Source organism: Mustela erminea, chromosome 1 (assembly GCF_009829155.1).
Source record: "Mustela erminea isolate mMusErm1 chromosome 1, mMusErm1.Pri, whole genome shotgun sequence".
Taxonomy (NCBI): domain Eukaryota; kingdom Metazoa; phylum Chordata; class Mammalia; order Carnivora; family Mustelidae; genus Mustela; species Mustela erminea.
In genome coordinates, this window is record NC_045614.1 from 191888996 (window position 1) to 191916476 (window position 27481).

General features: G+C 36.9%; 1 protein-coding gene and 1 long non-coding RNA gene across 5 annotated transcripts in view; one reads left to right on the forward strand and one right to left on the reverse strand.

Annotated features, from left to right (window-relative positions):
- The window catches only part of LOC116595849, a 212187-nt gene that overhangs the window by 141060 nt on the left and 43646 nt on the right, over positions 1–27481 (forward strand). For all 3 annotated transcript variants that reach the window (XR_004287889.1, XR_004287892.1, XR_004287887.1), the window contains exon 3: positions 9174–9287. This is a non-coding gene — a long non-coding RNA (uncharacterized LOC116595849). The remainder of the gene's footprint in view (positions 1–9173; positions 9288–27481) is intronic.
- Positions 1–27481, reverse strand: part of SAMSN1 (SAM domain, SH3 domain and nuclear localization signals 1) — an 86537-nt gene that overhangs the window by 42014 nt on the left and 17042 nt on the right. The window contains exon 1 of one of the 2 annotated variants that reach the window (XM_032352615.1): positions 9071–9221. The exons of the other annotated variant lie outside the window; for it this stretch is intronic. Within the exon in view, the coding sequence (XP_032208506.1) occupies positions 9071–9127 (57 nt within the window). The 5' untranslated portion in view covers positions 9128–9221. Of the gene's footprint in view, positions 1–9070; positions 9222–27481 lie in introns of those variants that run through there. 2 annotated transcript variants of the gene reach the window in all.

Here is a 27481-nt window from a genome sequence, read left to right on the forward strand (position 1 = left end):
GTGGCACTCAGGGCTAGACACAGGAAGCTACAAATCCTGAATTACTTATCTTACTAAGTGAGCAAGTCCACTGAGCCAAATGGAATGTTTGCTTTGGTTGATCTATGTTGTTCTGCTGATATTGACACATTTCTATTCTTCCACTCTTTTCTAGGCTTCCAGCAAAGCAAGCCCCTTTGCTATTTTTTCTTTTTTAACTGATTAGCTATATTAAATTGCCATGTTTGATTATTTTGTTTCATTACATTCTGATTCTAAGAATGGTTCCTTTGCTTCACGTGGGTGTTGCCCAGATCTTTGTCAGCAAACCCTTTGTAAACTATGTCCTGGAGTAGAGTACTTTTTAGATGACTAATACTATCCATTAGTCATTTCACACTCATTGTACACACATCGAGAAATCCTGACTATGTTCTGTATGATAAATATTTTTGGCAGTAGCCGAAGTATAATAGGAAGCACGTGGAGTCTGAAAGTCAGGCGGATTGAGTTTAGTCCCCCTTGTGCCCCAGCAAAAAATCCAGGGATGCAAATATGCATAAGGTACATCCCCTGTTCTTGATGATAACTCTGGTTGGGAGGGCATATTGGAATAAACTGTGTTGCAAGAAACAATAGAAATGTGGAACAGTCACTGTGAAAAACAGAAAGGAGAGTGAGATTATTAATGGACCATGTTCTATGTGCTAGAAAATTTCCATATGATAATTAGCAAAATCCACTCATCCATCCTACATGACTTTAATACACCCCTTCTTCAGATAAGCACACTGAGACTCAAAAGGGGCTTAATAAAGTGTTCAACGTCCCCTGGTGAGAAGATAATCAAAATAGGACTTCAAAACTAAGTCTATGTGACTTTAGTTTACGTTCCCTACTGCTCTGCCATGATTTCCTCTAGGACATTGCCTTGGGCTACTTGGTGGAGACTTTGTTGAGGGTTTAACAGTCCAGCTAGAAAGGTGATTTTAATCTGTGGCCAGAAAGCCACTGGCCAAGAGGGCAGAGCAGAAGTTTTACTTTTATTAATTTTCAGTGATTCTTAGTAGAGGCCTTGTGGGATGTAGCAGAGGTAGGTTTGGATGGAAGGAAAGAACAAGGAAAAAAACTGGACAGTGTGGGTAAAAGGGAGCCACTGTCGTGAGGTCAGTGGGGCTGGCTGAATGAGGGGACTGGCCAACTGGATGTAAAGAGGGATCTAGGGTCATTGGAAGGAAGGAAGCAGCCAAAAATAAAATCCTCACTTTGAATTAGTAGAATTTCACGGACTATATAATGAACTGAATTTTAAGTTTCCCCAAATGTGTATGTTCAAGACTTAATCCCTCGTACCTCGGATTATGACTACGTTCGGACATGGGGCCTTTAAAGAGGTGATTATGGTAAAATGGGGCTGTTAAGGTAGGCCCTAATCCAATCTTACTGGTATCCTTATAAGAAAATGAGACTTGGGTGCATAAAGAGAGATGTCTACCAGAGTGTACATGGCCAGAGGAGTGACTAAGTGAAGAGGAGTAATGGATGGCCATCTCTACGCCACTAAGAGAGGCCTGGAACAGATCATCCCCTCATGACCCACATAGGAAAACAACCCCACAGACCCTGATCTTGGACTTCCAACCTCAGTTTGTGAGAGGATATGTTTCTGTTTTTTAAGCCTCTCAGCCGATTGTGTTTTGCAATGGCAACCCCAGCAAACTCCTGCCCGTGAGGTGAAAACTTCTAAGGCTCATCATCTGAGGGGAGAAAGGAGACACGGTCAGCTGTGCTGACAAATGGCTCTCTCTATGTATAGAAGAATCACTTCGTCTACCACTAGAGACAGCTTAAAAACCTCTTCTGTTCTTATTAATCAATTCTTAATGTAGGACATTTTTGTTCTCTGCTAAGGAGCTAATTATGAATGTCTTGTTTCTAAAAGTTCACCTAAATCCTTAACACTAGAAAGGAAGAGAAATGGATCAGTTTGGTAATGCTAAATTGGGAAACTTGGATATGTAGAGTATGGAGTTGATTCCATTAGGGAAAAAAAAACACAATCTTCAGGGATAATGAAGCCATTTGTCTCCAAAGCAGGCAAAGAAAGATTAAAGAGATGTGTTTCATTAAATTGATTTTTAACAAATCCAGTGCATTGGTAGTCAAAGTAGTGACTTGATACTCTTCCCATAGGATATAATATCTAAATTTCCAAAGAAAGTGAGGCTACAACTTCTGTCATTCTCTCAGGCATTTGTCTTTTGAACTTCCTGTATGCTTGTGTGGACACTGTTTTGTTTTTGTTTTTGTTTTTTCATGTTTAGCCAACCTATTTGGCCCTACTTTTTTGGCTACTTGCTTGCAATACAACTTGATTATAGATTCATATTCTCTAAAATGGGAAGGTGAGAATGAAGTAGTGCTTTGTTTGGAGAAAAGTTTTCAAAGCTAAAATTATTAGACTCTTTCAAACAATTAAACATGATGAAATGAACAAATTATTTGTTCATCTCTTCTGATTTTGAGATGTACTAGAAATGAGAATTAAGCTCAACAAGAAATTGTAGTTTGGAGAAAGAGAAGAAAATTTGGGGAAGAGGCACATCAATTTTGGTGTGAGTTTCTGGTGGCCATGACAGAGAAATATAGGCATTCCTCCTGGGAGCGTGGGCACCAATTATTAGAAGCAAAGAGCAGTGTAGGGCAGTGGTGGCCTTTCTGTTCACCATCTCTTCAGCATAGGTGGTGTGGTTAAGTTTCCTGTACATATTCAAAGGGACACAGTATGTACAAATAGGTCCCAAACTCATCTTCTCAACAACCACCCTGCCACTCCCCTTGTGTGAACCACCACCATCTCTTGCCTAGTTTCAGTAAGAGCCTCCTAACAGGTCTCTTCTCCCTATTTTCCAAGTCTTGTCAGTGTATTTGAAACCCAAAAGATGGAATAAACCCACTAACATGTAACCCAGATCCTTCTTTTCTCCAAAGTTTTCAATTTTAGCCCAAATCCTTATAAAGACCTAGAAGCCCTCTATGACTCTGCTCTTTGGGAACACTCTTCCCCTTGTGCACTCTGTTCCACTGTTTCTCAAACACACTCAAGCCTCAAGGCTGTTGAACTTGCTCTTTCTTCTGCCTGGAATATAATTACATCAGTCAAACTCGTACGCAGCTCTTTCATTTCCTTCTGGTCCTTTTTCAAATGTCTCATTCTCACCAAATCTTTCCCCATGGTTTGTATCCCTCCCCTTTTTAGCACTTACCGATACCTAGCATACTGTATATTTAACATATTTATCTGGCTTGTTGTGTATCATCCCCAGTAAATGTCAGTTCTACGAGGGCAGGGATCTTTGTTTTATTCACCACTCCATTCCCAGCATAAGTTCTATATTGTCTACAGTCAACACTCAAGAGATATTTGTTGTATCAAAGAATGAATGAAGGAATGAATGAATGAAGGAAGGAAGGAATAAATGGATTAATCAATTACCTTCTAAGTCTTTTGAAAAGATTAATAGAAAAAATGTTTCCAGATTGTGTAACTTAAAATTCTTGATGCTCAGGCACATTCAGATTCCATCTGAAGATGGAATCCCATCGTTAGTATTTCTTAAAGTTCTTCAGTGATTCAAATGTGCAACCTAGTTTGAGAACCATCGATGCAAACATCATTTCCAAACTTTAAAGTTCTCAGAGAACTCATAGGTATCTTGTTACAATATGTATTCTGATTTAATAAGTTTGGGGAAGGCCAGAGAGTCGGCACTTGTAGCTGACTCCTAAAATGCCAGAGCTCCTGGTCTGTATGACCACACTGAGCAGCAGGCACTTAGATCCACATTCAACTTGACCTTGGTGGTCCTGTGATACATTTTAACATGATCTATACTCAGTTCTCTCCGGAATTTTTTTGTTTTGCTTTTGGATCATAACTTAGCCATTGCTTGGAAAACGAAGGTGACGTAAATACTAACTAAATACATAAATGAAGAGAACCTTTTGAGAGGTTTTTTTCATTTGTGGAGAGGACTATTAACCAAAAATAAAAATAAACATTAATTTACACCCATCATTTTTAAGTGGAAAAAGTAAATTTAAAGTACTTTTTCCATTGTATATCATATATCTTATTTGGGATCACTTTGTTTGATAAGCCAAAACATTTGACTGAATTTATGTAAATTAAAGTCCGAAATTACACACCAGATGAAGGAGCAAAAAGAAGTAATGGGGGGAAACCCACAAGTTTAGAAGAAGAAAAGCTGTTTCTATAATATTGAGTATATAAATATATATATATATATATATATATATATATATTTTACTAGCTATGACACCTTGAGGACAATATTTCACATATACAGGACTATTTTCTTTCCTGTAAACTGGAGGGACAATGCAATAAGCCCCTTGTGTAAGTGCCTGGCCTAAAGTAAACACCCGTACATGTGAACATTTCTTCCCTTTTCTTATACCTGGTTAGAGAAGAGTTAAAAATGTATCTCAGCAGTCCTGATAGGAAAAGCGATGAAGAAAGCTCTTTAATGCCACAACTATGTGTCATCCTTGTCTAGGAGCATAAATTTGCACAGCGGGCAGTGCAGTGAAAACAGCTCATAATCAACTCATCACCTCTCATCATTGCTAGGATCAAATGCAAATGGGAAAGAATGCCACTTCAGTCATTGCTAGTGAAAATTAGCATCTGACACTAATGGTGTCTCATTTAGTATGTACTTTAGATTTAAAAATATGGTAAAAAAAAAAAAGCTATTTCCAGAACTGCCATTATTCCAGTGTTTCCCTTTAAAATAACAGTGGTATTTGAATCTCCTTTATTTGAAAAAAAAAGCTATTAAAATTTATTAACACAGATCATTAATTCCAGCCAAATAAAGGCTAAGTTGTTCTAATTACAGTTGCAAAGTTTCATTTATCTATTCTTTTTCTATTTTCGAAGTTTCCACCATAATCCCTGACCTGGAACAAAGGTCTATGGTTATGTAAAGGTCGGCCTCTCCAGAGAATTTTGTAAAACATTTGCTATCTTAGGGTCCTTAAAATAAAGCTTGAAAATGAATTACAGTTGCATTTATACATATACATATAAACTTAGGGACACACTCACAGACTTAGGACCAAAAGAAATGAAAGTGCACTGAGTTCATGGGTATCTATACTTGAACCAGGATACACAGAGTAGGTGCAAGAAAACCCATTCACTCCACACGTGTTTGTTAGGGACCTACTACACTGATGGTGGTATGCTGAGGACAGGAGGGCAATTTGTGGTTAACTTAATCTCATTATTAGGTCATGATTTTTTTTTTGGCAATTTGAACATTTGAAAAATTGAAAAGTTATTATTGTTTTAGATTTTTAAGTTTTGAAGCTTGACTGGACACCTGGAGGGGTTTTGTTGGTGGAATTCTTGTATCTAATCAGAGATAGGAATGGAGGACTTCTCAATTCCTTTCCAGCTTACGGAGGCTCTTAAACATATGTTCTCCCTGGTTTCCATAAAATGTATTTGGTAATTAAGACAGAAATAAGAGTCATATCTACAGTTCCTATGCTAGTAATGGCAGCATAATAATTAAGAACAGGAGTACTGGAAACTGACATATATATTCCACGTCACACAGTTTTATTTTTCATCTGACTGTCTCTGCTCAAGTTAATTCATATTCTCTATGCCTTCTCATCTATGCAGGTGTGTAAGAGTGATTCACAGAGTTGCTAGAAATATTAAATACTAGGGACACCTTGGGGGCTCAGTAAGTTAAGAATCTGCCTTCGGCTCATGCCATGATCTCAAGGTTCTGAGATCAAACCCCGCATTGGGCTCCCCGCTCAGAGGGGAGTCTGCTTCTTCCTCTGCCCCTCCCCTGTTCATGCTCTCTCTCTCTCTCAAATAAATAAGTAAAATCTTGAAAAAAGAATTAAATATTAAATAATGTATAAAAAGCTCATAATAAATATAGAAACATAAAATAAAACATTTCAGCTGGAAAAAGTCACAAAAAATCATGTTCTATAATTTAAGCATTTATAGAGTGTAATGAGATCGTATCTTATCAAATCCAAATCCTAGATATGCTTAAAATTTTTAAAAATCACTATCAGCAGTGGGAAGTAGGGATGAGAAAGCAAAACCAAACTTCAAAAACCAAAGTACAGAACCTTGCATGTATGTAAAGCAAGGCTATTTTTGAGTGATTAATCTAAATGTAGAATTCTTAGCTGCTATTCATCAAATTTCTTTATTAATTTGGAATTTAGCTATATCCACCATAGAGAGTTCCGAGACACAAATGAAACTTTCTGGAATTTATTAACATTCCAATATACATAGTGGGGTTTTCTGGTAATAATTCTCCAAGGCCCTCCCAGTTTTCCTGATAGCATATCTCTGGTCTTACTCCCTTAACCTACACTATGAATTCCTTATAACAGACATGAATACTATTGGTCCTATTTATGACATGTTAATGATAAAATTAAAGACAGTAAAACCATATTTTAACATGCGTTTTCATTATTTTTCTGAGTTGCGGACATGTCTATTGATAAGACTTGTGAATTTAAGAAAATAATAAATCATTTTGTATTATAGGCTCATAAAATCTATTGCCACATTTTATATCCATGAATGTTTTGAATTCTCTCACAAGTGGTACCTACTTAAAAATACTCGTAACAAAGTCCCTCTCCATTGATTTCCTTTTCAAATGAACAGTTCCATAATTTTTATCTGAGGCAACATTAGGTATAATATGCATTCACCCTTCGAATTGGGTACTAGGTCACCTAAACTATAATTAGCACAGGAGTTAACACAAACTAGATGGTTCAGTAATGGTTCCCTCATTTTTAATGCTGTTGTTCTTTACCTACTGTAGCGTTCCCAGTAAAAGACAAGAAAATTTCTCTCAGATATTTTGAAAGAGTATAGTGCAAGGAGTATGTCTTTCTGGGTCAGGAGATGTGAAATACTATTTGGTCCCATAGTTAATCAGCATAGGCTGTGTTATTCCCCATAATTCAGGCTGATATCTTGATGGTTCTATTCCATCTTTCTAGACACGGGCCATATGATCCCTTCCAGTAGATGAAGGAATTTGCACTCTTCATTCTACTAGCCATTTATTTGTAGAGATCGTCATGACACGCAGATCTTTCAACTTTTAGGGACTCTGCAGTTTTTCCATAAAATTCACAAAGGAAATTACCCAATAAAATAAGTAAATGTGAATAGAAGATGATTTGTTTCTAAGACATAATTATAATGGTTAGAAAAGGAAAGGAAATATATATATAAAAAGAAAGGCCTTTGTGGACCTGGAATATCCAAAAAACACACTTGTACATATGCACTCACATATTTCTTCAAATTCACGGAGAATGAAACCACTCATCTACAGAAAATGGGACTTCATTCACAACAAAAGTTAGTATGTCCCAATGTGACTATTCTCTGTGATGTATTTTATTCCCAGATAGGTGTTACCAAATATATTTTTATTTAAAGAAATAAAGAAGTCAAAAAGATTAACAATACTCCACTTATATTTCAATGGTTCCTGCAATTAAGGCAAATGATGATGATAGACTACAGTATTATTTTGAAAACAGTTCAATGACATAAATATGATAGTAACTCACTACATCATGCAGTCCTTGTCAAATACTTCCACTTCAGATTTTAAGTACTTAAAGGAAAACATCTGTTTCATATTAACTTCTATGATCTTCCTAAAACCTACTATTGTCAACTCAATATTAGTTACATTTAATTTAGTAAATTCTATATAAAATTAATCTTAAGTATAGAAGTGATGGTTTTAGAAATTTTTCTTTCTCTTTGAGAAACATTGCTGTGAGTTTTTATTGTATTAGGGAAAAAAAAACCCAGAAATCATGATACATTATCCAGTTGCATTTTTAACTAAAGATGCTTGACTTAGTTTTTAAAGATAGGAAATCTTTTATTTTTTAGTTTCCTTCAGACAAGTTGTATAGTAACTTGCAAAGACTTATAAAATATTGACCATTGTTCAATGCCACATCAATTTAGAAGTTCACAATCAATTCTCAACTCCTTTCTCTCAGAATGGGTGCCAAACAAATAAAGACCAATAATAGATAATACGTCAGTCCTCTAAAAAGACATCTGACCTCAGCTATAGTTCATTCACAAATAGATTAAAAATATTTTTTATCTGGGGAACTCAAGAAATGTATAAGTATTGGCAAAAACCTTTGAACCCAGTATTTCATAGCTTCTCTCATGTTATTAATGAAACCAATTTAGAGTTCTACAATAGAATCTAAACTTCGTTATCTCATGCTGTACTTTTTTTTTAAAGCAGCACTTATTGTCAAGACAAGAACAGCATAACATTCCAAATAGAACCGATTTGATAAATCTATCCATATATGGGGTTTTGATGCTTCTTAAAAATATAACCCAATCCTCTCTCTAGTAAAGTGTTAGTTCAAGTGAGAGTAGGAAAAATAATCTTTTCAGCAAACTATCATATTTTAATACAAAAACCCCAAAAAGCAAATATTTGAGCCAAAACATCTCTATTTCACAATTTTCTCATAATTACAAGTATTATGAGAGCCGAACATGTGAGGGATAGAATTCATTCAGTTAAATAGACATTGACAACTTTATGGTTATTAAAAATGTTCAAGACTGTTTCATAATATCAACCTTCCAGAGACCACCAAATTGATTTCCATGAAGTTGGATCTGAGCTCCAACTTTACTTTAACTTGAGTTACATATGTAAATGATCAAATATACACTATAAAATAAAATTACAGAGACAGTAATTGTCAGGTATTATTTAACACCTAAATTTGCAATTCAACATTTTTCTTTTCTTTCTTTTTTTTTTTTTTTGGCAGTTCAACATTTTTCATGCTTGCCATGAGGCATTCACCCTAGGGTTGAATTGATTTACGACTAACAAGAGAAGAACAATGTGTGTGGTGTGTGTGTGTGTGTGTGTGTGTGTGTGTGTGTGTGTTCCTTTAAATGGTTTTATTTTGTTTGTGTATGAAATTACCTTACCTTTGGTTTTTGATGTTTCTCCTTCTCTGAAACATTGGATGGTTTTCTCTTCAGCATTTTGAATTCACAGTACTCCAAGCAAGTATGCTTTCTGTTGTTACAGAAACAACTGAAGGCTGTCAGCACTGTGCCGTCAATGATGTATAGCAGATAAGTTTTGAGCTCAGTGACCTGCCACTTCCTCCTTTGGTCAGGATATGACTTCACATCTACATGGGTAAAGTTTTTTTTGTCTTTTGTTGTTTTTTTTTTTTTTTTAAAACGGTAATTTTTGGTAACTCATGTTCTGTGTCTGTGTCTACCTCTACAAGGAAGATTCCTAAATCTTACACTTTTACTTGCCTGTAGTTACCCTTAAGGATATAAGGATGCAGAATAAATTTTTTTTCCTTTTTTTAGTTTATATGAAAATAGAAATCTATCACACATTCTGTGGATAGAGAGAGGAAAATATCTGAACCCATAAATGAGATAAAACTTGAGATGTGGGCATTTTACTATTTAAAAATGCAGAGAATACTCAGGTTAGTCAATTTTATACTTCCAAATAAACTTTGTCATAAGACAAAATGAACTAGACTTTATAGTAAGGAGGAATACTAATCCTCCTTAAAGTACAAATGCATATACTTAAAAAACAGAGTGTGGGTGAGATTCAAATAAATATAAAGAAGAGTATGACTTCAGAATTCAATGATTATACAGATTTTTACCTTTTAAACCCATTAACTATGTTGTCAAGCCCTGACCAACGTGGAAAGCAATGAAACAGAACTCTGCCTTCCCTGGGTGTCTTTGCTGCTGCAAAGGCAATGCCATCTACAGATAATTGTTATTCCAGTGATGAGCCAATGGATCAATGGTACCTTCACATGAAACACCCAGAGTCTCTATTTAATAGGCCTGGAATAGAGCTAATGTGGTTTAAAAAGACTTTTCTCATCCAACTGAAGGGTTTAACATTTTTATTATAATGTCAAAACCAAGACACCCAGAAAGTAAAAGCAACAAGTTCAAGCTTCTTGTTAATAAGGGATTTACCAAAGGGAGACTGTGGAACATCTAAAATTCCATCTCTATTAAAACAGGCTTGTTAAGAAAATCAACCCAGATTTTCATTTATCAAACCTCTGGGTTGAAAAGCAGAGGTGCCATGTTGTTAACGAGCAGCTTCTCTAGGTCAAGACCAGCTGACTTCATTTCTCAGTCTTTCCTTAGACCTCAGAGCCGTTCCTCCCTGAGGCCCAGTTCTAAGTGTTCAAATTTCACTAATCATTTAATGAATATTAAATTACAGTATACAAATTACATGTTGTATACTGTTTGACAGTATATCATGCCTCTTGACTAGCTTAAAAATTGTTTATGCTCTATAATAGAATTAAAGACATACACTTAAGATTCTGGCTAATATGCTTCTTCTACTAGATATTAAGAGCAATTATATTTTTAGGAATGATCACTCTGGTATTTTCAAAATAACACTGAGGACTCTGAGGTTGGGTAATTCCCTAGAAGCATGGCTTAGGTTCAGGCAGTGACCTAAGTATATCTTGGTTTCATCTTTTCAGGAATTGAAAGTCATGAAAAAAAATGTATTTCTTAACAGAAACATTTGCACCCTCGTGCCCTCCCTTCTTTACCTGTGAATAGAAATTTAATTCAATTGTTGAGTTTAATCAACAACAGGAGAATGATAGTACCTGCACTTACTATAGTCATAAAGCTTTAGGGAGACTAAGAGGAATTATCAGTAAAGATCATACTTATTATATGACTTTAGCATTTATAGAATGTCTAATGACAAGAATTGTTTGGGGATCTTAAAAAAGTCGGAGATTTCAAATATTTAGGTTGGGGTGGTGCTTGATATAAGTTATACTTCTACAATGACAACTAAGGAGTAGAGAACACTCACATTCATGAGGACATACATGGACTAGACTATCTACAGTTTTCAAAAGTGTTACACTTGAGCAATTCGTCCAAAATCACAATTTATGAATTCTAGGCTCTAGGCACTTTCCCATCATTAACACTTTAAGAAATATTTTATTTTCTTATTTTTTTTTATTTTTTAAAGATTTTATTTAATTATTTGACACACACAGAGAGAGAGAGAGAGCGCAAGCAAGGAGAGTGGAAGAGGGAGAAGCAGGTTTCCAGCTGAGCAGGGAGCCCAATGCGGGACTCGATCCTGGGACCCCGAGATCATGATCTGAGATGAAGGCAGTCCCTTAAACAACTGAGACACCCAGTCGCTCAAGAAATACTTTAAAATATAAGTAAAACTGAAATCTTTTCCTTCAGAATCACAGATGGGAGAAGCAATTTTCTAACCTTCTCTACTACTCAGGAAAAAAATATTTTCTGGAGATATTCAAAGACATTTGAAGTCCTGTCACAATCTATGTTAAATGACCTAGTCCTCAAAAATCTCAGGTTGTAAGGTAGCAAATGTTTTCTCTGTCTGTCTGTCTGTCTGTCTCTCTCTTTTTTTTTTTTAAAATCAGTTATCTACTATGTTATGGAATTCTGGGGCCACCAGGATACTTAATGAGTGACCAGAATAACCCAGCAAATTCAAAAGTCAAAGGTAGGACAAAAATGGGGTCAAGATTATTGAACATACCTAACTTCCTATCATGATTAAACCACTAACCCACATGTTGCTTAAGACATGTTATGAAGGAGGAAAATTGCAAAACAGCAGTCCGGGTGCTTTGTTTTCACAAATTACCTTAATGGCCCTAGAACCCCAGCATGGTGAAACAAGGCTGGGACTTTGTGGCATATGTACTGGTCACTATTTCTGCGTCATAGAGGCTGAGTCAAAATTTTGAAGAAATAGCAATCAAATAACAGCCTTTGGGTTGTTTTTTATGAAAAAATGAAGAGGGCACAGAAGAGTTTTTTAGCAGTTTAACAAATATTTGTTAGTGGGTTGCTAGTAACTGAATTATCAAATTCAATTCAGAAAAGTATAGGTTAAAGAAAATGGGGTCTGATGTCTTTGATTCTGATATCTTGATTGCCGGAAGACCTCCTTTGCTTCCTGCCATTAGGTTGAAGACTGAAATTAATAATTTTTGGATTAATCATACTCTATACTTTAGACACATATGTCCAAAGAAGGAGGGTTTTCAAGTCACATCTTTTAAAATGGGACTATGATCCCCACATCAACCTTAATCTGTATACCTCCAACATTTGGACTTGGTCACAGTAAATCTAATGTGTCATGTATTACTGGGGTGACCATGACCAAAAGCTGTTTGAGTAACTATAACCTAAAATACAAATAAACAGCTTCCAAGAACTTGAAAAATAAGAGAAATAAGATTGTAATCATGGAGTGCAACTCTGAAATTAATATTTAATGTAAGATAGATTATCTTCTAGAAAAGAATGGATTATATTCCATTTATAACTACAGAATGTAGTCACTTGTGATAAAGAAAAGAAGGAGTCAATCATAAAAATAACTTAAACTTGATAGTTCTGTTTTTCTTTCTGGCTCCACAGAGCAGGTTTTTCTCTACAGAATGGGGAAGGGAAATTTATAGAAAGAAGCTCAGTGGGGCTGCTGTGTCCTTGCCTGTTTCTAGTTGTTGGAAGTGGAGATCCTACACTATCATACAAATCTTAACTCTACTCAAGATTTCTAGAAGCAGATACACATATTGATTTGGAGTTCTTGTAGTTCTTTACTCAATAATTCAGTTGGTAGTTTCAAAGTCATTTGGCCGTATGCAACATATGAGGTGACCCTCCACATATCTAGCTTACTCTTACAAAATGATGGATAAAACACCTCCTTGTTTAGACTTGAGGGTTTATAGAGAAATGGTGGTATGGACATTCCACCAGATTTACAGTGGTGGAGTGGGGAAGAAATGGTGAATTCTCTGCGACTCTCTTACATTTCTTAGCTCTCTGATATCATTTACCCATTCTGTCTCTGGAGTCCCTATTTACTGACCCTTTTCCATAAAGGACCCACTCCCTTTCCTAAGCTCTTGATATTCCTTCTAATGTTTTACTGATTGAAAAGCTTTCCAGCAGCTTATTTTTTTTTAAAGATTTTATTTATTTATTTGACAGAGACAGATCACAAGTAGGCAGAGAGGCAGGCAGAGAGAGAGAGAGAGGGAAGCAGGCTCCCTGCTGAGCAGAGAGCCCAATGTGGGACTCGATCCCAGGACCCTGAGATCATGACCTGAGCTGAAGGCAGCGGCTTAACCCATTGAGCCACCCAGGTGCCCCTCCAGCAGCTTTTGTTCTTTGCCCAATGACATGCTTTACGGAACGAAGAAAAGTTTTTGAGGAGATAATTGAGAGAAAATTCTGATCTACTAACAGGAAGTATTAAGATGGGAGCTATAGAGGTTTGTTTTTCCCAACAAGGCCTGAAATTAAGCATATGGATCATGAGGATTAATTTTTTTCAAGAAGCCGTTTCAGGTCTATATGAGAAATTAATATTTTTATTAATTTCTCTTTGTGATATGGTGCCTTGCCTGAGTTTTATCAGAGTTCTCACACATTAACATGGGATCATGACCAAACCACTTAGGAAGGTAGGAGGAAATCTTTTTATTTTTTAAAAGCTGTATTTATTTATTTGACAGACAGAGATCACAAGTAGGCAGAGAGGCAGGCAGAGAGGGAGAGGAGGAGGAAGCAGGCTTCCCGCCGAGAGGAGAGCCTGATGCGGGTCTCAATCCCAGGACTCTGGGATCATGACCCAAGCCAAAAGCAGAGGCTTTAACCCACTGAGCTACCCAGGCACCCCGGTAAGAGGAAAACTTAATTCATTTGGCCTCACATAGGGAAAAGAGTGCAACAGAGACAAATACTTGGTAGAACCCAAATATTTGTGTTCAAGAAAGAGAACTTCAAAGAACTTCAAGTATTTTAATTCTCTGACAAGATAATCCATCTTGTGAAGATGGATGCTTCAAGCAATGTTAGCTGGATTTCGGTAAACAGCATATTTGTCTAACTACTTCTCCTTATTTTATTTTGGTTTTAAGCTCAATAAGTAACCTTCTAATGATGATTTAGTTCCTTGGGTAGGTCATCTACAGGCGACAAATGCATTGTTCAAATGGACATCAAGTACCTGAAATACAGCAATTTATTTCTTACTATAAATTAATGAACTGTCATGGTGGTTAATTGGAGCATATCCCAAAAAAGGGATCCATTCTTGGTATCCTCAAAATATTATCCTTCTGAGATGTGGGGTGGGGGTGTTGGCAGGTGCTAGATATCTTGGGAAGCCTCTAGAGAGAGAAAGTCTAGTGCTTTGTGATACTATTGCATATTTTAAATTTCCCTCAAATAATTGAGAACCTTATCTCATTATCTCAATTGTAGAAGATAGAGAATTGAAATAAATAAGAAGGACCAACTGTCTAAAATAAATGGGGAACCTAAAGAATCATACAGGAAGAAACTGTCTTGAAAGAGACAAAGAACTTCTAAGATCATGTCTATAAAGCATGGCAAGATGTGGAAAACAATGTAAGGGAAGACTTAATAAACAAAAAATGAGGTATGCCAGTTCCAAAGTAACAAAAATAATTAGGAGAGCTAAGTTCAAAATAAGTGCAATTTATTCAGATTATTCAATAATTTGTAAATATATATATATGTATATATATACTTTGTAAATATATTTCTAAGTGGTTGCCATAAGTAATAAAATAAAATTTCATCTATTTACGATTCAAAGTTACAATACTCATGAAGCAATATTATTCTTAAAGTTAATGATAATAAGAATCAACTTTTATTCTTCTGATTGGGAGGGAGACAAACCATAAGTGACTCTTAATCTCACAAAACAAACTGAGGGTTGCTGGGGGGAGGGGGTTTGGGAGAAGGGGGTGGGATTATGGACATTGGGGAAGGTATGTGCTTTGGTGAGTGCTGTGAAGTGTGTAAACCTGGTGATTCACAGACCTGTACCCCTGGGGATAAAAATATATGTTTATAAAAAATAAAAAATTTAATTAAAAAAAAAAAGTAAAAAAAAAAAAAAAGAATCAACTTTGAGTGCTTATTATATGCTTAGCATTATGCTTAATACTTTACCCATACTTCCCATGTAATCCTCACAAAATCTCCGTGAGCTGGTCTAATGTTACCATCCTCAACTTCCAGGTGAAGTTAGGTTTTGTGTCCAGTTTGCATAGCTAGGAAGTGATAAAGTCAGGATTCAATCCAAAGCCTTAGCTCGCAGCCACCGTTCTCTATCATAGTTACGCTTTGGCATATTTAAAGACCTGCTCTAAAATGGAAATAATTTGTTTGGGGGCTAGGTTCCAAAGAGTAGAGACTGGGAGGAGGGTATTGCTGAGCTACTGGTTGGACACAGTGTTTCAATGATTGTATGTATGAAAGAATTCGAAACCAGGAAGTGTGCAACCCATCTTGAACCCTCTTTAACAGTCAGCACCACGGTAACGCCTGATACCACCTCATTTCCTTCTCCAACCCAAACCACCTTGTTGTGACTCTAAGAAGGGTTAAGAGCCCCTCAATGCTATCTTTAATAATAATTTCATGCTTATAAAATTCAGGTTGGGAGCACAAATTAGACTTGTCCACACTTTATGAAATTCCCTAGGTTCCGAAGTGCCCTGAGGATGGCTTTTGATAAACTATTCATCTATAAACTGACACTACCTGTGAAGTTACTATCATGGGCACATTCTATTTCTTCTTTGATCTGGAGCTATAGATCCCAAATTTATGTTCCAAAACTTTATTATTCTCTTAACTTTTTACTCTTAATCTCACCTGTTTTTGCTTGCCCCAAAGTCACATCACAATTATGGTCATAATTTTCATATTTCTACAATACTTTTCGTTTCAACATATCTTAACATCATCTTAAGTTTTGTAAAAATTAAAATGCTTAACCTAAAAAATTAAAAAAAAAAAAAAGCTTTTCTTTCTACTCCCAGACTAGTAATTATTTTCCTGACTCCCTGCACTATTAAAACCATTTTTCTCATTGTTTAGATTCAGGTTTTTCAATGATAGGCCTATACTTTCTTGATTTATGTATGAGATGTCACCTATTGATTCCTGTTTCTATCCTTGAGGATTTTGTACTCTTTTCACTCCTCAGCTCCCTTATAATTATTTAGTTAAATCATTAGTCATTATTATTTTGTAAATATTGCCTGTGGCTAAGTCAAATTGTGTTTAGTGCTTTATGCTTCCTCTTTCCGTTCATTTTTAGAGCTTTTGATTACTTTCCTTTTTTATGGTTGGTTCCCTATGTATTATTGTTTGTCTTTTGGAGAAAGAAAGAGAGAGTAAGCACCTGTGCAGGGGCAGTGGGGAGCAGGGAAGAATGAGAGGGAGAGAAAATCTTAAGTATGCTCCATGTCCAGCACAGAGCCTGACATGGGGTTCTATCTCACACCCATGAGGTCGTGACCTGACCTGAAATCACAGCTTGGATGCTTAAATGACTGAGGCACCCAGGCACCCCTCACCTGATTAGTTTTGAATATTTAAATACAGCCATCATACTTGTAATGTCAAATACTCAAGTGTTTCAGGCTTATTTTTTCCTCTGCTCCAACATGGTCTGGTTATTTTCTAAGTATAGAGGGCTGAGGCTGAAATGGAACTTCTCAGTCTTCTCTTGAGTTGGATACTCAATGGCCTGAATCTCACATCATCAATGTTGTCTATTTTCTCATTTGCAGAAGCACACTTTCCCAAGTGGAAGTGTTCTAGGTCCTTGTAGATCCTTCACATGTGAATGCTATTTTGACTGGAAATAGAATTCTAGCCTCATTTTTCCTTAGGATTTAGATGGCCTCTCCGTTGTCCTCTGACTCTAGAGTTGTTATTGAGATGTCTAATGCCATTGTGATTCTTGGTTTACTATATATGGACTCTCTGTCTCTCTCTGCGTTTCCCCTTTATCCTTGGTATGTCCTAAAATCTCATATGATGTGTCTTGATAGGAGTTATTTTTACATTTCCTAATGTTCATTCAGTGGCCCTTTCAAAATGGAAACACACAACTTTCTGGTCTGTGTTTTATTAATAAATTCTTCACCTCTTTTTCTCTGTTCTCTCTTTGTGGAAATCTATAGTTAATCCAGTTTTAGACATCCTGGATTGATACTATCATTCTTTTATATTTCTCTGTTTTCCATTTTTTTCTTTTATTTTTTAACATTCTAGGAAATTCCATTACTTTTTCTACTAATTATGTAATAAAGATTTTTAACTATAATATTTTATTTTGTAAATGTTCTGCTCATTCTCTTTTCATAACATTCTGTTCTTTTTATATTTTAACAAAGCAGTAAAAATTATTGATGTCAACTGTCATTCAATGATATGGATAATCTTAAAAATATATTAAGTGAAAGGAACCATTCCCAAAAGAATTACATGTAGCATGATGCTCTTTAAAAAACAAAAACAAAAAGCACATATACATAGTTTTAAAAAGGAAAGAGTAAGGAACATAGTATTTGGTATAATAATTCACTCAGGGGAGGGGATGCAGCATAGATAGATATTTATTTCTGAGGTCCTATTTTGGGATTTTCTTTCAGGGGTTTATTTGAATAAGAGTATATTATTAAAACTAAAGGAAGTGGATCTTGAAAAACATTCTGTTCTTAATTCTTGGCAAGGCAGTAAAATGAACTGGGTAAGAGCGTGCACTTGTGAACCCAGTAGACTACCTGAGTTCAAATCCCGGCTCTGCCATTTAATAGGATGCTCTTGACAAGTTACTTGGACTATAAAATGAACTTGGTGGTAGTGCGTACCTCAAAGGGAATACTATGATGATTAAGTGAGATATTATTAAAAATCAGTACAAAAGTGTCTGGTATGCACTAGACACTAAGAACTAAATACATAATGGAGGGGCGCCTGGGTGGCTCAGTGGTTTGGGCTGCTGCCTTCGGCTCGGGTCATGATCTCAGGGTCCTGGGATCGAGCCCCGCATCGGGCTCTCTGCTCCGCAGGAAGCCTGCTTCCCTCTCTCTCTCTCTCTCTCTCTCTGCCTGCCTCTCTGCCTGCCTCTCTGCCTAGTTGTGATCTCTGTCTGTCAAATAAATAAATAAAATCTTTAAAAAAAAATACATAATGGAATATGTTCTCTTTCTGTGGTTATTAATTATCATTAATTTTCTTTTCCTTTTGTCCCTTTCATTGTCTTTGTTTTTCTCTGCTTTCTTTCTTCTGTTTGCTTGGATCTCTGTCTTCACCTTTGAGGCTTTCTTCAAATGTCTAGCTGTCTTTGGCTGTTGATATATCACTAAGAGCATGTTATGAAAATCCTCACTAGTAGCTCTGTAAATGGGTGGGCTTATTAGGTCATCAGACAGCAAAGAAGCCTTTCCAGCAGAAGACCCCCAAGTGGCAGTTTCTGGAGTTCTATTCTCAGAGGCCATTCAGGTTTGGCGGATAATAATCGTCCCGTGTCCTGGGAGGGCTGTGGGGGAGAGGAAGTAGCTTCCCTGCAGGTTACGAATGCTGGAGCTCTCAAGAGGTCTTCTATGCACGCTGATGACTCATTGCACTGACGTATGCTTTCCTGCATGTTCTGTGACTGCCACTGGCTCCAATCCTTCCTGCACCTTCCATCATCCCTAACACGAGCCAGCATCTCTCCTTACTTCCTTTAACCAAGTGTTTTTGTTGATGCGGGTCTTCATCTTTTTGGAAAATGTATGCAGATAATATACTATATTTAAACACTAGTTTTGCCAACTCTGTTTCTTCACATTTGTATCACCTCTGATTCTCATTCTGTCCTTTAAAATATTTGTCTCTTTATCTTGTTTTGGTAAGCAACTCATCATAGGGAATATACATCTAATAACAACAACAACAACAACAAAAATCCCCAAACAAAACAAAGCTGATCCTTGTCACTTCTACTCCAACCTTATAATTTTTAAACTTGACATCGGACATGGCTATTGGCATGATATGGTAGGGAAAAGCTAAGCCACGAACACAAAGCTTTTCCAGGGCAAGTCCATTCTCACGTTTAAGTATTTGTGTTCTCCAGACATTTTCAGAGGCTTTTCATGAGCACAATCTTGTAAATAGTTTGCCTTTTAATTCTTTATAGAGAATATAAGAAAACAATAAAAAATCACATTTCATTGAAAGTCTTCAAAGTACTTTTTCAACTAAGAAAATAATTCAGTGTTACCTGGATCATATTTCATTAGGCTGAAAGGAAATTCTGTCCATAGTACAATACTGACCAAACAAATTGAACTAACTTTGCACAGAAGTGCTTTCTAATTAACTTTGATCTGAGCACATGTAAAAACTACTTTACATGTACTATTAAAATCCCCTGCTTAATTCATCCTTCTTTCCCCAGAAGCACAAGAGGAAGGGAGGCTGCTCTGATCAATAGACCATGATTTCCTGTCTTTACCTATTGAGGAAAAATGCAATTAATAAAGTATTGCTGAAGAGATACATATGAGTTCCTTTCCTCAGAAAAGCTATTCTTAAACTGGAAGAACAAAATCATTTCTGTTTCCTTTTTTCTACCTTCATTCGTCGGAAAAATTTACAGCAGACTGAAGAGTGATCAGACTGTTTTTCAGACCTGACCATTTGAAACTGTACTAAAACTATAAAGCTATAGGAGACAGTAATTGTATACCCTAATCTATTTAAATAATCAGAATCCTTTATGGGATCTTCATTCCCTCAACCTTGGCTACAGCATAATTAGTTTAATTATGATTAAACTAATATGCAATTAGACATGCTTTAATTACATATTAGTTTAATTACAAAAGAAATAAATAGACTATGATGGTGGTGGATGTTTTTATTTTATTTTATTCTTTTAAGATTTTATTTACTTATTCGTCAGAGAGAGAGGGAGAGAGTGAAAGAGCAGCAGGCAGAGGGAGAAGCAGACTCCCTGCTGAGCAGAGAACTCAGTTTGGGACTTGATCCCAGGGCTCTGGGATCATGACCCAAGCTGAAAGCAGGTACCCACCCAGCTGACTGAGCCACCTAGGTTTCCCAGTGGTGGGTGTTTTTAAAGTAAAAATGTTTATCATAGCAAAACCAAATTTTATAGGGTCATATATATACATACACACACATCACATGCATATGTGTATATATATGTATATATGTATGTAATTAATTTGTTTATGTCTATATGTGGTATGAATGTGTATATACATGTTTATGTTTGTTCAGATGGAATTACTTCTTTTCCTTTTTAATAAAAAGAGTAATGGAAGAGCCTCTTCGCAGATCAGGTACATTGTAAAAAAAAATATACATTATTCTCCCTGACCCAAAACATACCAAATAAGGTTTCCACATAGAGTGTGAAGCCACAGTGCAGCACAGCTCTTCAGAAAGCCCCCTGCATTCTAATTTTAAAGCATCTGTATTTGTCATTTCTGGGAAGAGAAAAATTACTTGATCGTTTACGGGTCTTTACAAGTATGTTACTCACAATTCAATTCTATTTTCCTTTCTAACAAGAAAATTTTCCATAACTTTTTCAGCTATACTTTTGAGAAATGAAAGTCTGGTTTTCTTTGTTGATCTGTAGTACAGTGAACCAAATAACCAAGTTAATATCTGCGCCCAGCAGCCCAAGAAAACTAACTAACTGAAAAACTAATAGCTAGTTGGAATTTCCTGTTGGATTCCCTGTTCCTTTTCCAGGGCACAGGATTTCCAGGCCACCCAAAGTGGCTCCTACAGCAGTTATGAATTTTGGTGACTAGTCCTCTGTTGAGTAAGCCTGCCTTGGGGTCTGCTTTTCTGCATGCCACCCATCCTTGGAGGCCCTGGGGTGTGATGAGAACAAGTGTGCTTTGGAGGACTGATATAGGTCAGAATTCAGACAAGCTATTAACTGGGGCCAAACATTTGACCTTTCCAAGTTTCAGTTTCCTCCTTGGTAAAAGGGGAAAATATTTCTTCTTGAGAGTTGAGTTTAAGTCAGAAAACATCTATAAAATTCCTCACACAAAGAAGTTCTTAACAAATGCTAGTTTCACTCCTTCTCCTTCAAATGGAAAAGTAGAAAAACATAAACTCCCTAGGGATTCAAGCCCCAACCTCATTCTGGGATGTGGTCACAGTGTGACCCAACTTCTTAGTAACCTGTTCAGCCTCCGATTTCCAAAGTCCGCGCATGATGTCTTTGCTAGTTGAACTCTCACTGTCACATGCTCTAATGATATTTGAATATGCTATTTCTCCTCTGCCACCAACCAGGGGAAATTTCGACAGGGGAATTCAGTTCTACTTTCACTTACATTTGGGGATAAGCATTTAACTGTGGATTTGCAAATGCACTCCAAACAAATTCCATGCTCTTTCCCATGACCAAACATGGGGGTGTTCCCCTGAACATCTCTGGCCTTTGCCTATCTATGTCACTCTCCTCTTTTCTCTGACCTGGTCCTGTTGGTCTTCTCATTGTGTTTGGACACCATTCAATTTGTTTGCTTTAGTTACCCAGGAGGCAGAGGCCAGGCCTACTGCTGGCACTAGCATAGAGCCTGGCACACAGAGAGGCTTAGGAAGCATTTGTTGAATGGATGAACACTAAACTTATAACTTTGCACACTTTTGCCATCTCCTTGGACTGACAAGTAGCAGGATCAAAATGTCAATTCATAACCCTCAAAACCAAAGGGGTTATAGCAGGCAGAATAAATGCTTAATTAAACATTATCATAAAAAGATCTTGCAAAAATTTTGAAACATACAGACTATAGACCACTTCATAAAATGCTTTCTCCTTCATGGAGAAATGCATAAGATATGTCAACATACTTCCTAATGCTGATAATGATCTATTATTGATTTTATAACGTTCTTTCCAAGGCTTGAGCACCTTTTAACATAAATTATTTTATCTTAACAGCTTTCCTATGAAGTACTTATCCTGATTTTATGCATATGGGAAACTGATTATTTGAATTTCCTCTTCTACCAAGTCAGCCCCTGATTCTAAGACTTCTTACTGAGCCCGTGAGCTTTCCTGCAAAACATTCATTGAAATGAAATACCTCCTTACAAGCTATTGAGAGAAATTGTATTAGTCCCATCTCTACTAAAATCCTGGTCCTTTAATTCTCTGAACGTTAGAACCTGACTTAAACTTATCAACTCATCCTGTGAAGATGGTTCTTTTGAAAACGAACACTTCTCCTTTAAAAGAGAAAAGAAACTTATTTACAAGATAAACATTTAGGGGAAAAACGTGGATTTTGTTTCTAGTTCTTAGTGCAGTTGATAAGCATGTCATATGGTTCATGCAAAGCCACCTTCTTTGTAACAGCCAGCAAAGGTCAGCTCTCCTGGCATTCAGTAGGTGAACAGAAACTACACAGCACTACTTTGAGAAGGCACCACTCTAGAAACTGTAGACATCTGCTGCTGGTCTTTAAGTCACTGCAGCTCTCTCGTTACCAGCTTGGAAACCCTTAATACACGTCAAGGCGTGTGTTTCCTATGACTGACTCTTGTACTGGTGAGGAGGACTTGGCAGAAACCCCCTACTAGGTAGACAGAGAGAAAACTGAGTGGGATTTGAATCTCCCTCAGGCAAAAAATGTTGCTTCTGGGCTTCTCTCATCATTCTTGTGCTCTAAGATGTAGCAGACAGCCCCTCCTATCTTATTTGTTTAATAAGAATTTATTGAATATCTCCTGTGGGCCTGGCATTCTGCCAGGTGTCCAGAGATGGAAAAGCATGGGCACTCCCTTCCAAGACTTTACAGTTTAGTGAGAAGACAGGCAGATCCAGACACAAGGAGAACCCAATGTAACATAGTCTGTATCAATCCAGGTTGCAATGTGTGGAAAAAAAATAGAAGTTGCTTATTTGTCTGGAGAAGTAGGGAAATAATTCACTAAGAAAGCAATGCTTGAGGTTAAAAGTGAGCCAATGGGAATTTGCTGGGCAGACAAGGGAAAAGAACATTCTAGCAGTGAGAAGAGTGTATGATAGTATCAGAGGTATGAGAGAATGTGTTGTGATTGGGAAGTGGGAGTAATTTCTTACAGCAAGTGTGTATGGTAAACAAAGAGAAAAGCAGGTGATGGGGCTGCCAGATGATTTAAAGCCAGACTATGAATGGTTTGGAGGGCATGTGTTATAGGTTGAATTGTGTCTTCCCCCGAAAATTCTATGTTGTAATCCTAACCTCCAGTACTTTGAAATGTGACCTTATTTGGAAATGGGGTTGCTGCAGTTGAAAACTGGAGTAGGATGAGCTCTTAATCCTATATGACCAGTGTCCCTAAAAGAAGAGTGAACTTGGACACATCCATGCATAGAGGGAAGGCTAAGGAGAAACACACAGAGGCTGGTCACATGAAGATGGAAGCAGAATTTGGAACTATTCTACCACAGGCCAGGAACTTGCTTGGAGCTACAAAAAGCTGGAAGAGTCAAGGAAGAATCCTTTTCTAAATGCTTTGGGGGACAGTATGGTTCTGCCAAGACTTTGACTTGGGGCTACTAACCTCCAGGACAGTGAGACAGCCACCCAAGTTTGTGCTACTTTATGATGGCCACCCGAGGGAACGAACGCATTATACTAAAGAGTATGGATTTGAATATAATGGGAGTATACATCTCTATGGGATGGAAGTTACTGAAGAACCATTGCTGAAACAAGAGAGTGACACAACCAGAGGTGTGTTCTTAGACAAAAGGTTCTGGCTGAAATGTGGACCTTAGATGGAGATGTGCAATGGAGAGAATTTCTAAAATTCCCAAAGCTCCTTGATCACTGTCCTTAGTTAGGATCCCCTCGTCTCTGATATATACAAAAAGGATGGAGAAAGAATCACTCTTCTCCTTCTCTTTGTTTGGCTCAAAAGATTACAGTAGAGCTCTCCTATCTGTATAATGTTACTTGGATAAAGGGGCACCCTTTGGCATTCAATCCTCCCAGACTCCCTTGTTTAGTGATGGGAAGGTCATGATGAAAAATGACAGTACTAATACGATGATACAGACACTTTAAGTGATTTCGATATTGATATTTTGATATTGATAAAAAAATATGATTCAGTTGAAGATCTCATGACCATGAAATGAATAAAATTAATTTTCCAGTAGCAAGCCATCTGAGTTCCCAGAATGCTTTTCCTGATCTTTATCTTAATTGGAGAAACTAATTTATATCCACATTTTGAAATGTCTATTCCGAGGCAAGTAAAAAAAACTTGTTAAGAAACATACTGTCACTAAGATCAATACTAGGGAAGCTGGAGTACAGCTGTTATTTCTGTTAGGTGTATTTCCTAGAAATATCATGAATTGTGATGATAATTGGCAGCTCTGATGCAAGCAAATGACTTTTTAATTGGAGTAGGTGGCATCCCAGCCTCTGACACTTGCAAGGCTATATATCCTCTAGCTGTTTCTAATCTTAAATGGTTTAAATAGATCCTGTTACAAATACAGAAGACTTGAGTATGTTTTCAGTATTTCAAGCAACATAAATGCACACACATACACACTTTACAAGTGATATATCTTTACTAAAGTGATAGAATTCACTAGAGAGCAAGAAGGCTCTGTTAAGGCATTCTGATTCACATTCTGCCATTTCATCATAACCTCCTGAGACACAGCCTGTTGTACTTGCATATATGAGTAAATAATTTAGTGAATATAAAACATGTCTCAAAAACTTCCACTTACTGAATATCACAACTGATTTATAGAAATATTAATTTCTGGACAACTGAGCTGGTTAGTTGGTAGAGCATGTGACTCTTGATCTTGGGGTTTTTGGGTTTTAGCCCCACACTGGACATGGGGATTACTTAAAGAATATACATTAATTTTATAACATAACCTGACATGTAAATTATATGTCTTAGATTGTATGACATTGAAGGAGTCATTAACATGATTTCCCTTGGTTTTAAACAGGAGGTATACAGTATAATAATAAGTTTAAAAGTCATGAGATTGTTAAGACTCTTCCTAAACAAACATGGAAAAACTTGTGTACACGGTCATGTGTTTTGAACACTGATATGTAGAATTCTAATACCCCTTTCGGAAAGTTAAAGCTCAGAGAGATGGTGGGGCTTGACTGAGGGAAGCAGAGATAACTAAGGGCAACACTGACCTACAGCCTGACCTACACTGAGTCCCTTCATTGTGGTACAGAGGCGGCGCCATGCTGTTGTCCTGTGACCATCTCCCACAGTGATAAGCTCTGGGTACACAAACAACAGGGTTTGTGTAAAATCAGGTTTGTGTAAAGATCTGTACTTAGTGATTCCTACAAAATGACTTTTTAAAAAGGTTGGAAGCCTTCATCAGTATTGTGTGATAATTTCTCATCCCACAAAACACATTTTATCCAAGGAAAGAATAGATCTAGGATATTTGGGAGGGGCCATGGACATGGATATGGATAAAGGGGTGTCCAGTCTCTCTGTGATTGATATTTGTGTCAGTACCAGTAGTGGTCAGAATACTTACATAGGGAAAGAATTGGCAAGTGGTATAGGCACAATTAAGAATAGTAATGGAAGTAAACCAAAAATACCCTGTATCTCCATTGGGTGATTGAGTTAGTTATGCTTACCCACTGGTATCCATTCATTTTTTCCACTCCTTTCTCCAAACACAATTTTTTAGTACTTACTATGTACCTAGCATGGGAGAATATCTCCATTTAAAACAATGTTTAATTTGCATATACTATCTGGACTTCAGAAAGAAAGAGATGGTTAGTTCTGAACCTATGCAATTGATTTCAGATCAGATCATCTAAGAGAGGAACTTAGATGCCTCTAAAATACTGACTTGAAAGAAGAGTCAGATGGATATATGGACAGAGAAATAGTGTTTATAGTTAAAAAGCCACCATGCTCCATACTTACATATTCAGTGTAGTTTGTTATTTAAGTACAGAATAGGCAAGAAGAGCAATTACTTGAAAGAGGAAAATGAGCAAACATACGGATGTGTCTCAGTATCTCATTTAATCTTTTGAACAACTGTATAAAGTATTATCATCTCCTCATTTATAAGGAAGAAATTGGAGAACAAAGGAGTGAACTCACCTAAAGTCAAAAAGCTAATGAGGACTGAACCCAGGCCAGTCTGACTCCACTGCACTGCAGAGCCAAATCCTTTATACAGAATAAGGTTCAAAGCAAATTAAGGGAGAAAATTGCAAGCCCAAAGCAGCACCACTCACTTCTTTAGCAATCAGCTGTGCACATAAACTTTGGTTTTATAACTAGAGAATAGGACCCCTCATCACCTTTGTCCTCTGCCCCTTCTTCTGGTCTCTTTCGTTTCCCCACTTCCTATGTTGTAATTCTTTTCCAAAGCCTTGGTACAATATTACTTCCTCCTAAGACCATAATGGAGTATTTTTCAGGAGCAGTTAGGGAAGGAAATTGAAGGCAGAGGAGGGTGAACTTAAAACCAAGCCAAGAGAGGAAGTTGTAGCAAGCACAAACTTACCAGATAGTATGCAAGCTTGGAAGGGATGGAAATGCAACTGGAGAAGTCACTGAAACTGAGCAGAGGTAAAGGGGATTAAAACAGAAGGGATGCACAATGAACCATGTAAAGCTAAGAAGAGAAACACATTTTGCTTTGTGTGTATCATACAGAAGTCTTCAAGATGTATGGAAAATATTCACACATCCAATAGAGGATCAATAGTTTGATCAATAGTTTGATCCTCTATTGATAATGTTAACATGTACACCAGCAGCCATACTGAGAAGTTTAGAGACAGTATTAAAGTTCAAAAGGCAGTCAAAGAGCTCAACAAAATGCTTCATTTACACCTGAATCTATAATTGCCACACTGGTGCTGAGATGCAGCTTTCCAAAATACATGTTTCCTTTTAACATTCGTTCTTGGGGTTTTGGGTCACGACCTCTATGCCAGCCAGAGAGCTGAGCACCTTCATACAAAATCTCTTTTATCATCTTAGCAATAAGTCTGGGATAAGGGCTCTATTCTCCCCATCATGCAGAAGAAGCAAGTGGGTATCAGGCAGTAATGTGAATGTGGATGCCGTGGATCCCAAATTTAAGCCCAGGGTCCCTTCTGTTATAGTCTAATGTGTTCCCCTTATAATGCTGCAAAACTTCTAAGTACAGGCTAGCCACACTAAAAATGCAAAAGCATTCTATGGATAGTAGGGGTTTAATAAATATTGGTGAAGGGCTGATAAGTTTAATTTCCAAAGGCAAGCCATTGTGCTATGTCTCCTTGTCAGTGAGGTGGGGAATGGGGCATGTGTCTAGACAATGGAAAGAATAGCGACATACCATAATTTACTTATTTCCAGTTTCATATATGCGCACTGACTTTTTAATTAGTCCTGTTTTTGTTACTG